The 15041-nt window shown below is 44.4% G+C and overlaps 1 protein-coding gene across 13 annotated transcripts in view; it reads right to left on the bottom strand.

Moving 5' to 3' along the window:
* The window catches only part of LOC135499239 (unconventional myosin-Va-like), a 51980-nt gene that overhangs the window by 26995 nt on the left and 9944 nt on the right, over positions 1-15041 (bottom strand). For 9 of the 13 annotated variants that reach the window (XM_064789900.1, XM_064789899.1, XM_064789905.1 and 6 more), the window contains 10 exons: positions 12506-12637; positions 11737-11952; positions 10849-10989; positions 9892-10098; positions 9266-9406; positions 8788-8820; positions 6431-6487; positions 1736-1833; positions 1054-1252; positions 625-836 (listed from right to left, as the gene is read on the bottom strand). In XM_064789900.1, the coding sequence (XP_064645970.1) occupies positions 625-836; positions 1054-1252; positions 1736-1833; positions 6431-6487; positions 8788-8820; positions 9266-9406; positions 9892-10098; positions 10849-10989; positions 11737-11952; positions 12506-12637 (1436 nt within the window). The remainder of the gene's footprint in view (positions 1-624; positions 837-1053; positions 1253-1735; positions 1834-6430; positions 6488-8787; positions 8821-9265; positions 9407-9891; positions 10099-10848; positions 10990-11736; positions 11953-12505; positions 12638-15041) is intronic. The other 4 variants (XM_064789908.1, XM_064789909.1, XM_064789906.1 and 1 more) reach the window with 3 other exon arrangements.

The raw sequence follows: 15041 nt of genomic DNA, 5'->3' as shown, positions 1-15041 counted from the left end.
CTGTGCGACAAGCGCCTGGTTTTGCTGTGACGGGTCACAAATTTGCCATTCATGTGTGGTCCCTTTAAACCTTTCGTCACCATGTATGGCACCCCTGTCCTGCACCCGATACAGTCCAGGTGGCCTGGATCCCAACTTGGCTTCGGAAAAATTTCTTTGTAAAATAGCTAGCATTACCCAATATTAGGGACGAGTTCTTCAGTGCTGCCATCTCATTTATTCAGGTGTTAAACCAACCAAACAGAAGGATAGAACTTGTAAGAAATTCAGCAGTACGAATTACTGAGGGTCAAGAGTACACGTTGTACGACCCGGTAAATACCAGGTCCGGTAGCAAGAGAGTTTATGGGGCTATTAAAAAAACTGGTACAAACACATTTCAGTCCTTTGTAATGTATCACAGTCTTTTCTTGTTGGAATTGTTAGGTATTTGGGTGGAGGTCTAGTGTAGTGTATGGTATGACAAGTATGGTGTACAATTTACAAAACCTACACTTTCTCAAAATCTCTTTGCTAAAATTGGCACCTGTCATCAGGACACCATTCAATAAAGAACAGCATCAGTCACTCCCAATAGAGAGGTTCTTCTGTATAAAGAAGTAGAAGAGGAAGAAGAAGACTTACTTCCTTGCAAGGAAACCTCGGCCATACATCTGACTGAGTAACACGGTCCTCTTGATCTTGACATACTTCCTCCGCTGTAACCAGCCGCGAATGTGTTTCTGAATCATCACTCCGCATGCTCGCAGTTTATCGGCTCGTAGCTTCTCGAGGTAGGCCACCTGGCCCGCTCGGAAGAAGATCTTCGTCTTACCGAACTGGAACTTGTCTGGGTCCTGGAATAAGTAGAAATAAAGCAAGGGTGAGATTTTTATGAGAAATCTCTGTAGTCATCAGTAAAATTTTCATTTAGCCCTTTTGCTGCCAGCTGCACTGTCCTGGGCAGGCTGCTCGGTAAGTTGGAAGGCCGGATTAGATTCTCGGCAATCTGGGGAACTGATTCTCCAGGGTGACACCTCACACACATTCATCCATTGTAGCAAATCAGCATACCTGAATGAGTTTTTCCAGAATGTTCTTGCATGATTTCTGAGTATCCTTCCTGACGATCTGTTTGGAAGTTGCGAGCACGCGGTATCTGCTGATGAACTCCTGGTATGTCCACCGCGATGGGTAGCCCGCTGCGCTGATACGAATCGTCTCGAGGACACCACACGCCCGCAGCTGCTGCACTGCCCTCTTTGGTTCAAACCTGGAATCAGCATCAAACCAAACTTTTTCTTCAAATGTAGACCGATCCTAAGGCCTATTGGTATCATGAGGCTTTGGCCTTGTGAACAGAAAGTCGAAGGTTCGAGGCCCACTGGTAGCCTCTTTCCAATGTGGCCAGCTGGTGAGCAGGCAGCTAGATAAATTTCGGGTACAAACTGCCTTCTCACCAGGCGCCCGCCATTAGAGATAGGAGTTGGGAAGTAAAGAGTGTCCCATAGGGAAAAGCTGGCTGGCCCTTTCATCAGGGGTAACACTATAATACTCAAACTTTATCAACAAGAATATCAGTCATAGTCCACAACAGCCTGCAGTGGGTAGAGTTGCAGAGGAGGCATAGAGAGACATAGGTTTGTTTGCATGTGTGTGGCACTAGAAGGATTTTTTTGTGATAGAAAATGTGACTTTGGCAATACATTTATGGTTGAGTCGAAGAGCTTGACCTGCATTTAGTGGACTATCTTACTCAAATGCTTCCTTGTAGTCATTCGGTTTAATACATCTGATGTAGTGAGGCGTCGTCGAGCTTAACGTAGCCATCAACAGCTTCAACGAATCTCGAAACTGAAAATGAAGCATTTAAATGATAACATACATAAAAGGTTGACATTTCATATCACTCTGACACAAAACTTGTGCCTCGAATGTCGGAAGTCCCTCCCTAGGTACGTATACACAAAATGTGTGGGTTCTTGTATTCGATGTAAACAGTTTGATCTTGGTATCAATCAGGGACATTCCATGCATCATGCGTTGGGAAAGTTTGATGTTTCATCAGAAGAGTCCTGGACTGCACTGGCTACTGAGACCAAACGTCAAAAACTTTCTTGCAGAAACATTTACACACTCAAAGGTGAACACAGGCCTCTGGCAATTCTATTGACCCATGTATTTCAGCTGAGCCTCTGGTCCTGGGGCCTCTTGCCAAAAGTAACGTTTCACAAGAGTAGCTCAGCTGTGACTTTGTCATAATAACTGTCAAATTGCATTTGAACAACTCACAAGGAATTGAGAAGGCACTTCTTAAATCCAGGACATATTTATAATTTTTTGGGTCGTAGAACCTGATTTTAGATAAAGCATGGAATACAGGGAGATGGTACATGTACAAAGGGACTTGCAAAGAAGCTTGCCCTGCACTTTATACAGTCGATTCACATCAACAAACAATCCTGAAGGTGATAAAATAACAGGAATATATAAGCGAGGCTCTTCCCACCGAAAGAGTACCTTCTACTACCCAACCCTATATGCCACCAGAAATTGGAAGCACACCACATGACACGCTCTGTAGTTACACTCTGGAATGCCAAAGTCAAGATGGCTGACTGGGGCCATACTGGTTATAGGATTGGGGCCAAAAGTCGAGACGCCTGACTGGGGCCATACTGGTTATAGGATTGGGACCAAAAGTCGAGACGCCTGCCTGGGGCCATACTGGTTATAGGATTGGGGCCAAAAGTCAAGACACCTGCCTGGGGCCATACTGGTTATAGGATTGGGACCAAAAGTCGAGACGCCTGCCTGGGGCCATACTGGTTATAGGATTGAGACCAAAAGTCAAGACACCTGCCTCGGGTCATACTGGTTATAGGATTGGGGCCAAAAGTCAAGACACCTGCCTGGGGCCATACTGGTTATAGGATTGGGGCCAAAAGTCAAGACACCTGCCTGGGGCCATACTGGTTATAGGATTGGGGCCAAAAGTCAAGACGCCTGCCTGGGGCCATACTGGTTACAGGATTGGGGCCAAAAGTCAAGACACCTGCCTGGGGACATACTGGTTACAGGATTGGGGCCAAAAGTCAAGACACCTGCCTGGGGACATACTGGTTATAAGGTTGGGGCCAAAATTCACAGGGCAAAATCCAATCACACCCCAACCCAACCTGGAAAAAAATTATTTTTCATGAGTCTCTTTATACACAACAAACATACAATCAAGGATATTGTAAACCAGAATATTTCATGTGTTTTTTCGGCAATAAATTTGAAGAAGAACAAATTCTGCGAAAACCAAAGTCTATCGAAATTTATTAACTCTTTCACTGCCAGATATTTTTTCGATAAATACCCCTAGTTTGCCAGGAATTGCTGTATTTTGACCATTTTTGTGAAATAAAAATGAAATAGAAATAAAGAAGATATACCAATGAAACATGTCTTATTTTCTTTGTCTATGCTTCCTCTTCATGAAACAATTCAATAATACTTTCTTTCTGAGTGGTATACATTGAAACATTCATCTGGACAAAGGGTAACTTTGCACTTTACACAAAAGTAGCGAGAATCGCGCCTTTTTCCCTTTTTTTGACATACTCTACATTTCTTCTGCTTATGCTTCTTTCCCTCCCCAGCAGGGAACATAGCCTTCTTGTGGACTTTAAACCCACCAATGAGCCTACCTTGGGGGTCATGAATGGGTGCTCTACGGGGTGGTTGGGGTGCTGGAGGGGGGTTCTCATCATCTGAGCTGGACGGCATTTCCTCATCAGTTTTGCATAATTCTTTGATTATTGATAGCTGAAAGTCCAGTAATGACAACTTGTCATTTGGGTTATTGTCATTGTAAATGACATGGGCATTGTGTAAGGACAGTTCTAACAAATATAATACAAGTTTCTTGGTCCACTTGATTGTTTTTCTCACAGAGGGGTAGTACGAAAGCATCTGGTCAATGCGGTCAACCCCATTCATATTCTCATTATAATCTATGACACACACAGGTTTGTTCACATTGGTACGAGCGCCACCCCTTCCCCTGATCTGAATTTCTCTCATTGCATTGTCATGCTTTGTACTTATAACTCTCACAGTTCGATTGTCCTGCCAAGCCATTATAAGGCAACGTCCATTGTCTCTGGCAATAGTATCTCCTTTCTGAAGAGCGTGTCCACGAGTCCCAGCTTCACGAATCTCCAGTGGCTCTCCACGGTTTTTCCTCAGTGTACCAACAACATAGGTGTTCCTATCAAGTAATGTTTCACTCAGAGCAACTGAATTATAAAAGTTATCCATATAGAGTGAGAAGAAGTGTCCCAGTAGTCTGCCACAAAGAGCCATTACTATCTCCCGAAGTGTGTTTCGAGTTCCATCATAGATCTGCAAGTTCCAGCAGTACGCTGTATGAGAGTCTGCAAGGATGTAACTCTTTATACCGTACTTGATTGGTTTCATAGGGTTATAAACCCTGAATGCTAGCCTCCCTTTCCAACGGAGCATACCTTCGTCTATGGATATGTGCTCATTCGGAGTGTAATAAGCACGAAACTTAGGAAGTAATGCGTCCAGGACAGGCCTTATTTTATAAAGCTTGTCTGCGTTGTCAGCAGGCATCGCTGCATTATCGTTGAAATGCAGGAACTTCATCAACAGCTGAAACCTGTTTCTAGACATAGTGTTATTGAAGAATGGGGTGGCGAGCACTTCATCAGTAGACCAGAACATAGATAACTCAGGCTTTTTCGTGATACCAGTCAGCATGAGCAACCCGAGTAGTTTTTTCAACTCATCCATAGTCATAGCATCCCACTTTCGAACTCGTGAATGAGGGGAGGGAATAGCATTCAGACCAGTGAAGTATTGATCTGCATACCTGTTTGTTTCATTTACGATACCTTCCAAGACATCGTCATCAAAAAACAGGCGGAAATGATCGAGTGGGTTATTCCCTAGGTTGCGTGCAGGCCCTCTAGGCCCAGGGTTCCCGTCACAGGGCTGCACCACTGGCTGACGTCCAGCAGGCCCAAATGGATTAGGGGGAAGAACTTGTGGTCTCCCTCTGCCTCTCCTGGCTCTTGCAGGTCCTCCACGATTCTGTTGGCCCCGGGCATGATTTGGTTGACCTCTACCTCGATTTTGTTGACCTTGGGCCCCTCTCCCCCTTCCTTGGTTCCCTCGTCGACCTCTACCTCGTCTACGTCCCCTGCCCTGTCCCCTAGGAGTAGCAACTGGTGCTAGAGGCCCACCATCACTATCTGAATCACCTGAGGCATTCCCTGCATCACTCCCGGAAGTGTCCATGCGGGCTGGACTATGGCCATGGCGTGCCCTTATTCTAGCACCACGGCGTACAGCCCCACGACCCCTAGCTGCATTAGTAGTAGTACTAGGCCCTGGTAAAGGTTCATTATCAACAGTGCTACCATCGTCACTATGTATATCTATATCTAAATCAGGCCTATTACTGCCGAGAGCATCGCCACTTTCACTGTCACTTTGATACACAGGCACATAGTCATTGTCTCTACCATTATCGTTATCAGAGTCAACATCTGGGCCACCAAAATCGCCATCAACAGACTCAACAGCTCTCTCACCTGTATCAAGGCCTTCCTCAACATCACAATCATATTCAGTGTCTGAATCATCGCCAAAAGGATCGCTTTCCGAACCAGAATCAGCGCAAATCTCAGCGACTTCTTCCACAGTGAAAGTTTTCCCTCTCCTGCCCGCCATTTTTGGCCAATGACGTCGCCTCGTAATGCTTACGCACACTTTCGATCGTCTGCTTGATGCCACATGAGTCATACATTGATTCTATGAGCTCAAATCGCCACGCCATCTGCTATAAGACCTTGAACTAAAAAAACGTTGATCGACGTCCTTTGGCAGTCAAGTGATTTATAGCAAAAACGTCGAACGACGTCCTTTGGCAGTCAAAGAGTTAACTGTAATACAGTGTAATGGAAATGCTAAATTAAAACTACGGCAATTTCATAAAACTGCAAACCAATCGTTGTGAATATTTCCCGGTCAACGGTAATCAGTCATTTCGGCCCATGGCCATATTGGCCCATGACGTAATATGGCTCACGGTCGTTTTGCCCAATGACCAAAAGGGCCATAAAGATCATGGGCCGAACTGACTGGTATCATTGCAATACACCCAGGTGACCCAAAAACCCTTTGAAATGCATTTGAAGTCCATGGATTGTGAGAATATAACTTTTATTAACAAAATTGGCATCTGCACAAAAAATACAATAAAACACCAGAAGGTCTGACGCCAGGGAATACAAAGCAAAATGTGTTCGTTGGGATTATAACACGGGCGGGATCTGTAAGCAATGAGAAGCCCCAGCACCCATGTCATCAATCGAACATTTCCACCGTGACTCGGAGCGGAGTTGCAGGGGGTTAATAGAGACATGGTTCAAACCTGCGAGCCAACGGTTTTTCTTCGTGAAGTGGTTCCATGTTGAATGGTTGTGATAACCTGGGTTGAAAATTGTGTTGGTGAATGCAGTAAGTATTTAAGTACAGTCCAAGTCAAAATTGACATCATTCCTGCTTCGCATTAGTTCCATGCAACGTACACCCGAGTTGCACGCCAATGACCCACCGGTGATGCGCTGATCTGATGTTTCGTGTGAATTACGTGCGATCTACGCGCTAGGTAGCCCGAGAATGGTGCACCAATGACACGAATTAAGGGATGTCAATTGTGATTGGGACTGTAAGTAAGTCAACAAGTTCGTAAGCACGACAGAAAATTCTACCATATTGGTGATGTCCAATATGGTAGAATTTTCAAGGCGTTTAGAAATTGTGCCCTTATTTCAATGGGCTAATTCGTCCACTCCACCACATATCTTGGTGTACAAGATGTACATGTATGTAGTTTTCATCAAGTTTAAAATAAAAGCTGGAATCAAATACATTATCAGTTTCAAAGCAATACTGTTTTAACATCACATGCATTATAAATCTGCCAAGCATTAAATGGGAATGTTTTCTTCTTTCCGACAGCTAATAACATTCCAAGAAAACACCCATTGTTGACCACCATCCCAGAGGGGGTCACTCCCATAGAAATGGGTAGGCACATCTGTGTCTTGGAAAAAGCCAGCAACAGTGGGCCCGCACGGGAGATCTTTAGCCCTTTTTCAATGGAGTTTTGCCTGCAAAAGCCCATGGAATTGCTAAATCAACCTTCTGCCACATTTAACTTTAAACACAAAATTGGCACCCAGGAAAAGAAGGATAGCCCGATTTTGAAAGAAAAAGAGCCCAGCCAACTTGCAAATTTACAACAATGCCGGCAGATTATATCTCTAATTTCCGTTGAATAGGGTGTGGATTGAAGTTGCTCACTCCCGGCTCCTGCCTACTATAAGTGACTTCCAAAACTTTCCCGAGACACAGACCTGCACACCACTTTCTTTGGGAGTGACCCCCAGGGACCACCATAGTGCCTCCACCTTCTGTTACTGGTACATGTAGCTCTGAGGGCAAGGCATGTTAAGATAACTGCTGCCTCCACCTTCTGTTACTGGTACATGTAGCTCTGAGGGCAAGGCATGTTAAGATAACTGCTGCCTCCACCTACTGTTACTGGTACATGTAGCTCTGAGGGCAAGGCATGTTAAGATAACTGCTGCCTCCACCTTCTGTTACTGGTACATGTAGCTCGGAGGGCAAGGCATGTTAAGATAACTGCTGCCTCCACCTTCTGTTACTGGTACATGTAGCTCGGAGGGCAAGGCATGTTAAGATAACTGCTGCCTCCACCTTCTGTTACTGCTACATGTAGCTCGGAGGGCAAGGCATGTTAAGATAACTGCTGCCTCCACCTTCTGTTACTGGTACATGTAGCTCGGAGGGCAAGGCATGTTAAGATAACTGCTGCTTCCACATGATGTTACTGGTACATGTAGCTCTGAGGGCAAGGCATGTTAAGATAACTGCTGCCTCCACCTGCTGTTAGGGATAGCTCTGAAGGCAAGGCATGAGATGCCAAGTGAGAAGGCAAAGTCGCTCGACAGATCTGGTTTGATAATTCATGCAAAACATGACAGATTATAGTGTTGACAGTCATATCTTTCATTCAATTTGATGCAAAATTCATCCTGTCGCTGCAACTTGCTTCATGAAACCAGAGCAGCAAGGGATCCTGCAGCGAGTGGGGCGACAGCCCTTGAAACTCCTTCACAGTCATAGGAAGTTTAGACAGCAGTCTGTCCATGTCACATGCCAACCTGATCACACCACTGTGAGCATAAGGCACTGGAGCAAACACAGGCAGTCTAGTCAACCGAAACTAGATCAACCTACTGAATTTCAGTAGCCCGACATCAGCGCAACCAAGATAAAGCTATACACATGTTTCTAGGTCAAGTTTGCTTGCAATGGACTGCTTTATGATTGTGGTTTTTCTCAGACTGTTTATTTGACTATGCCATGGTGTAGCTCGATTGGGGAGTATCTAATACAGAGATAGCTACATCCAGCTGTGAGGACATAACGCTTTTTTCTTCAAAGAGTCTTTTGTCTTTGAACAGAATTCCCAAATCAGTCATTAACTATTAATGAATCGGTGTGCTTTTAATTTTACATTTCATACTGTTGATTTTAAATCTTTTAGCTGTCAGCTGTAGTATGCATGCTCTTTTCAACATGTGTGTCTCATCAATACCTCGACCAGGCCATGCTAAAAATGAATCTACCTCGACCAGACCATACTAAAATGAATCTACCGCCACCACTTCTTTGATGCAGAAATCATGAGATGCCAACCTGACGGCTAACAGTTTGCTTTGATATACCGGCCTAGTGAGGGAGGAAAAATATCATGTTAAAGGGGAACACTGTCGGTATTAAATAAGGGTCAGGAAAATAGAAATGCAGTTATACACAATGCTGTGGTGCAGTTATTGTGCAATTTTGCTGAAACTTGGTTAATATGACTTGGGTTGTTTTTGTGCGTGTGCCACAGAGTAACCCACTGGTTAACTTATCTCAATTTAAGTGTACACATATGATGTCATGTTGTCCTTGTTACCAGATGCATGCAGTTTGTTTCAGAAAGTAAACCCATGAGTGCATACTTTGGCTGTTTTCTTGTGAGGCAGCCATTCGCCAAGTGCTCAAACCACACTCAGGCAGGCCACTCGGTAAGATGGAAGGCCTGATAAGAGTCTCAGCAATATGGGGACTTGATTATTTAGGGTGATTATCAGGAGACAGAAGTTTTCCACAGGCCTGGAGAGCTTACCTGTGATCCTACAGTGGATTTGTGAGCTTTACTGGGTTGTTTGGGCGTGGGTCTCGGATGATGGATGATGCCGGAACCAGATCTTTGCCGTGGAAGATCAGCAGGTTTTCGTTCAGAGAACAATTCTCCTACCAGCTCGTACTGAAAAAGATGGTGCAGCATGAGAGTGTAGAAACCAAAACAATATGTGACCCTCAGCGCAAAACAAGATAACGGTTTAATGGGAAAACCCTTTATCGATAACCAGGTACAATTCGAAAGCTTGGGACATTTACCAATAATCTACACAGAAGAATTTAAACAGTTCTCCGACCAGCTCGTCCTGAAAAAAGATGGTGCAGAACTAGAGTGAAGAAACCAGAGCAATATGCGACACTTCAGTGCGAAAGAAGATAACATTGGAATGGGATGAGCCTTTTTGATAAACCAGGTATAATGTGAAAGCTTGGGACATTTGCCAATATTCAAATTGAGTGTTCATTATCAAACTGCACAGAGTTAAGAAGAGATCTGGTTCGTGCAAAATTACTTTTGGAGAGATCGTTAGCCTACCAGTTCACGGCTGCTTGGGCCGCGGATCAAAATAGTGACATCATTTGGGTCGATTGCCCTCTTTGTAGCCCTACCTTGCTGGCCTTGAGCACATCCACCTGCTGCTCCAACACCGTGTCACGATTCTTCTCAAGGAACCCATCGATCGTGTATTGCACGTTGTCTGCAAAATGGTGGATGATAAACGCCGAGTTTGACATGCGAGGCTTCTCAAAATGTTCAGCTTTGCCGTGGGCCGAGTATAGTTTCTGGCACCAGTTCTGGTCCGAACCTTTTGGCATCTGTAAAAACAATTATGATATCCTACACTGAATGTGCAAATTGTTACAATACTCTGCTTGTATCTTTTCGAGTGTACCAACAAATTTCGCGATTAACCTTGAAAAATTGGATGAAATTGCCAGGGGCCATGTGCTCACCTGAGGTGAATGACACTAAGAATATGTTTATCGTAATGGTTACAAAGAATTTGACCTCGGTGACCTTGGAAATTAGGTCAAGGTCACAAATCGTGAACCACTAAGTTAAGCCTGATCAGCTAAACCAATGGAATACATTTGAAAATCACATAGTAAATGTCTTTTTTTATGTATGGCACCACATGACCTTTGACCTACTTCACGCCAAATAGTAGGTTACACTGACCTTAAATCTTTCTCAAGCATCGCACAACAATTTCACTAGAGGTCTCAGTTACAAAAAATCTTATGACTTTTTCAGTTGAAAACTTGCTTGAACACACTTGTCCAGACGCACAAACTCTCTGGACGATGATGTTAGAGACTGATTTTGGTGCCAAATGTGTAGTTTTTGACGTCAACTTCTGATCTTTTCCTGACATTTGGGAGAAGACTTTTTGTTGATACCACTAAAACAGAATTGAGAGCAACCAGAATACCCAACAAATATGCCGTGCCTGTCATCAGCGGCATCCTGTCTTTTTTCGTGGATGCCGCAAAAATCATTCTGGATTTGCCAGCCACTTTAGATGCTGCTGTTGGAAATGCTTGCTCGAGGCCATGAGTGCGTACCTTACACTCCTCATCCAGTAGGTCGAGGATGCCAAGCTTATTCTCTATCAAATCAATACACGGCTGGTTATCGTAGAAATCGATGAAAGACCATTCAATCTTTTCGCGATTATACTCTTCTTGCTCGAGGATGAAAACATGCTGAAAGAAAGAGAACACGCAAATTGAGGGGCCATGGTGATTTTTAGCAGAATCTGTGGAAACTGGGCGGAAACAGTCTAAAAACAGTCTCAGAATATCGATACTAACCTCTTGAATCCCGGTGACTGACCAGTCGGCCATTTTGAAATAACGTTTTTTCCCAACGACCAACAGGTCGGTCTCAGTGATATTTTCATTCTCTTGAGCTGGGACGCTATTTTATTGCTTGTTTTAGCATGTTTGATGTACAGTAGAGTCAGTTAGAGCATGCCTGGGTAGATGGCGCCTCGGTACCGGACTTTGCCGGTTGTATGCGGGCGCAAAACATCGTGAAAGTCAGACTCAATTTCGTAACCACGTGACCACCGTGGGATCCCGGGATTTTCAAGTTTTGGGATTCAAGAGGTTAAAGATAAACAAGTAAGAAACTTCTGTAATATTCTCACGTTTTGTCTTCTCCAAAGTAACAATGGCCGATGCGAAAATATTCTTTGGCTTGGCCTGGCATAGGCACTATAAAGGAACCTTGGTTTACGTCCATTCAAGAGCTGTGAAGAGCAAGGAATTTTAGTTCCTTGAAAGCCATGCCAGTCCATCCGAAAATACAATCCTGGGTTCTCCCCGGGATCGATCCTTGGCCCTAGTGTGCGGTAGCAAGCAGTGTAACCACTAGCCTAAGAGGCTCTGCCAACACAAGAGCAAGTTTGACCAAGTGAGCAAGTAAGAACAGGATTTATTTTTCCTTACCCGATTAAACTGTTGCTGTAGTTTCTCATTAGCATAATTTATGCAAAATTGTTCAAAGCTGTTGACTTCGAATGTCTCGAACCCATAGATATCTAAAACGCCGATGAATTTATCCGATTTGATTGAACTTTTCAATGATTTGTTGATGTGAGAGACAATCCAGTCGAAGAGCTGCGAGTAGATGTGTTTCGCGAGGGCGTCCCGGGCATTGATGGCCTGCAGACAAATGATAATAACAAGATGAATATGACATGGGGAACCATTCCACCAGTTTATTATGATGTTTCACTCTGTCATCAGGGCCCCGACTGTTAAAAACAAGTTTTGTCTTAATGCTGGTTTAAACTTCACAATAAAGTCAATTGGACGGGGCAGCAGTAGCGCAGTGGAAGAGAATCGCCCTCATGATCAGGAGGCGTGGGTTCGACTCTGCTTCTTATCCGAACACTTAGTCCCTTGTGGTGATAAGTGCCTTTGAAATATTTCTCATAAGAAGGTGTCTGCTAAGTCAGCATAGAACCAGGAACAGATCGGATCATTAATGAGGGAGATATCACCCTTTTTATGTTTTCAGGTTTGGCCCCCTGGTGGCCAACCCAAGAATCAGATTCGACCAAAATTAGGTCATTGAGGTCATTTGACCTGGCATTCATGTGTATAAAGGTTCCGGTTCATAGCCCTAGCGGTAAAGAAACATTTTACTGTTATTCATTGAGAGTTGGACGGAATTCACTTTTTGGAACATGCCCCAACGAGAAAGGATTCTTACCTCAGACTGTTTTAACGGTTTGATTAGCACCTCGTTCTGCGTGGCAATCTTCCTGTTACACAACCACATGCGCAACGACTCGCAGTCGATCCCAAGGAGATCACACATTATTATCAGGTTGGTATCATCTTTCTGGAATAAATAAGATATATACAGAGTTGCAATCTCCCTAATGCAAAATAGAGAGGAACACCGGCAAAAGGACACCACCATGACCACAAAGCTCTGGGGCTCTGTGGCTTCAGACCTGCTCCCTGGTGAAGAATAGGGAGGAACACTGGCAAAAGGACACCACCCTGACCACGAAGCTCTGGGGCTCTGTGGCTTTAGACCTGTTCCCTAATGAAGAAGAGGGAGGAATACCTGCCAGAGGACACCACCCTCACCACAAAGCTCTGCGGCTTCAGACCTACTCCCTAATGAAGAATAGAAAGGAAAACTGGCCAAAGGACACCACCCTGACCACAAAGCTCTGGGGCCGCTCTGTGTTCTCTAGGACAGCCGACTTTGTTATCGAAAACGGAACGACTGTCTAGCGTGCATCTCAAAAATTATGAATGCAGAAGATGAAGAGTTGCAACATCTGCGAAAATACTTACCTGATCGTTATTTTTGCATCAATATAAAGTTAGTTTTCACACAATCAATGTTATGACTACATGAATATTGAACAGTCACCTTGTTGTTTCAAATGGTTTTCTTCCTCAGAAGGTCAACGTCTGACCACTGGGTGACGTGGCTGCCAGAATACAGGTATGATCCCAAACATGACTTAGTCAATAGCCCCCCTCGTCTCGATTCATGTGGGATCAGATACTGGCTGCTATGACATCTAGGGGTCAGACATCAAACTTCTCAACAAGAATGATGGAACCATTTACAACGCCAAGGTGAAACATCAATTGCGTGAAAACTAACTTTATATTGACACAGACTTTGAATAGTTGATATGAATAGTGAGTTTTCGCAGTCCCGTTCCGAGAACCAAACCAGTGTGAATGACACACTTATGTGTAAGACAATTATCGGGCGCGGGCTTGCGATCAACCAACTGGTTCCGTGACCCATCAGGTCATGGTAGGGAATAGCACTGAATACACAATTTTCTGGAATTTCAACTCTTTTGCTGCCACAGGGTTTTTGAAGTGTACCATACCACTGGCCTCCACCTGATACAGACCAGTGGGTCTGGATCGTTATTTGGTTTAGGAAAACTTGCATAGTAAAATTGCTATTACCCACTCTTTCTCAGGGACGGGGTGTGCATTGAGTTGAGTGCAGTGCTGCCATCTCTTTTTTTCTGAAACCAAAGGCTCATAGGGACTGTGGTTGAACGATAGAATCTGGTGAAATATTAGCAGTACGAATTACTGTGGGCGAGCTACGCAGTGTACGGGCCCCGGTATAGTCCGGGTGATGTAGCAAAAGAGTTGAGAGGGTACGGTGTTTGCGCACATGATAGGGCGATACTTACCGGTTACCAAAAGAAAGGAGATTCTATTCTAGCACTTCATGAGATTTGTCTGGGAAAGCATCTAGACTAATTCTACTCACGCTGGAGTTCTATAGGTATTCATCTATATCTGCGCTGGGAAGGAGTCCACATTGCGGGTAAATTTAGGATTGTGTGTCCTACCAGAAACACTTTGCAGAGGATCCTGGATTTCACTGGCAGCAACGGCAACTGCCTGAGCACAGGAGTTATGGTTTCATCTTTTTTGCAGACCGCCAGCTATTCTGGCAGCCTAATATTTTACTATTACCTTAAAACTGATTGCAAAGTATACATTTTTGTATCCTTTCCTATATCCTCTCCAAGGCCCGAGGATACAGGGGTACCCTCTCCCAAGGCCCGTGGATACAGGGGTATCCTCTCCAAGGCCCAAGGATACAGGGGTATCCTCTCCAAGGCCCGAGGATACAGGGGTATCCTCTCCCAAGGCCCGTTGATACAGGGGTATCTTCTTCAAGGCCCGAGGATACATGGGTATCCTGTCCCAAGGCCCGAGGATACAGGGGTATCCTCTCCCAAGGCCCGTTGATACAGGGGTATCCACTCCAGGGCCTGAGGATACAGTGGTGTCCTCTACAAGGCAAAAGGCTCGACGATACAGGGATATCCTCTACAAGGCCCGAGGATACAGGGGTATTCTCTGCAGGGCCCATGGATACAGGGAAGGACACAGAAAATACATGTAGGGAAAAGTGGTACAATTATAGCCCCAGTACAATTAATATATCCCCTACAATGTAGAAACAGTTGGTAGTATAACATAATGTACACAGAGGCTATTGTACCAAGGCTATCTTTGTACCACTTAAACTGAGAAGGTGAGAACCAGTCTACTAAGTGACATTCAAGTTTTGAAAAAATGGGTCAGGTCTGGGTCCTCAACGTGTGATTTTTCATGGAAAAGGAAACAGGAGTGTTATCATCCATGAGAAAACAGATGAAGCTACATCAATGAGTCTCAGTATTTAGGTCAGAGGTTGCTACATTCACTTCAATACCGGTAAGTCATTATGACTGAATTGT

The sequence above is a fragment of the Lineus longissimus genome, chromosome 14 (genome assembly GCF_910592395.1).
Source record: "Lineus longissimus chromosome 14, tnLinLong1.2, whole genome shotgun sequence".
Lineage (NCBI taxonomy): Eukaryota > Metazoa > Nemertea > Pilidiophora > Heteronemertea > Lineidae > Lineus > Lineus longissimus.
Note: the sequence above shows the minus strand (reverse complement) of the source record. Positions and strands in the feature narration are given on the sequence as shown.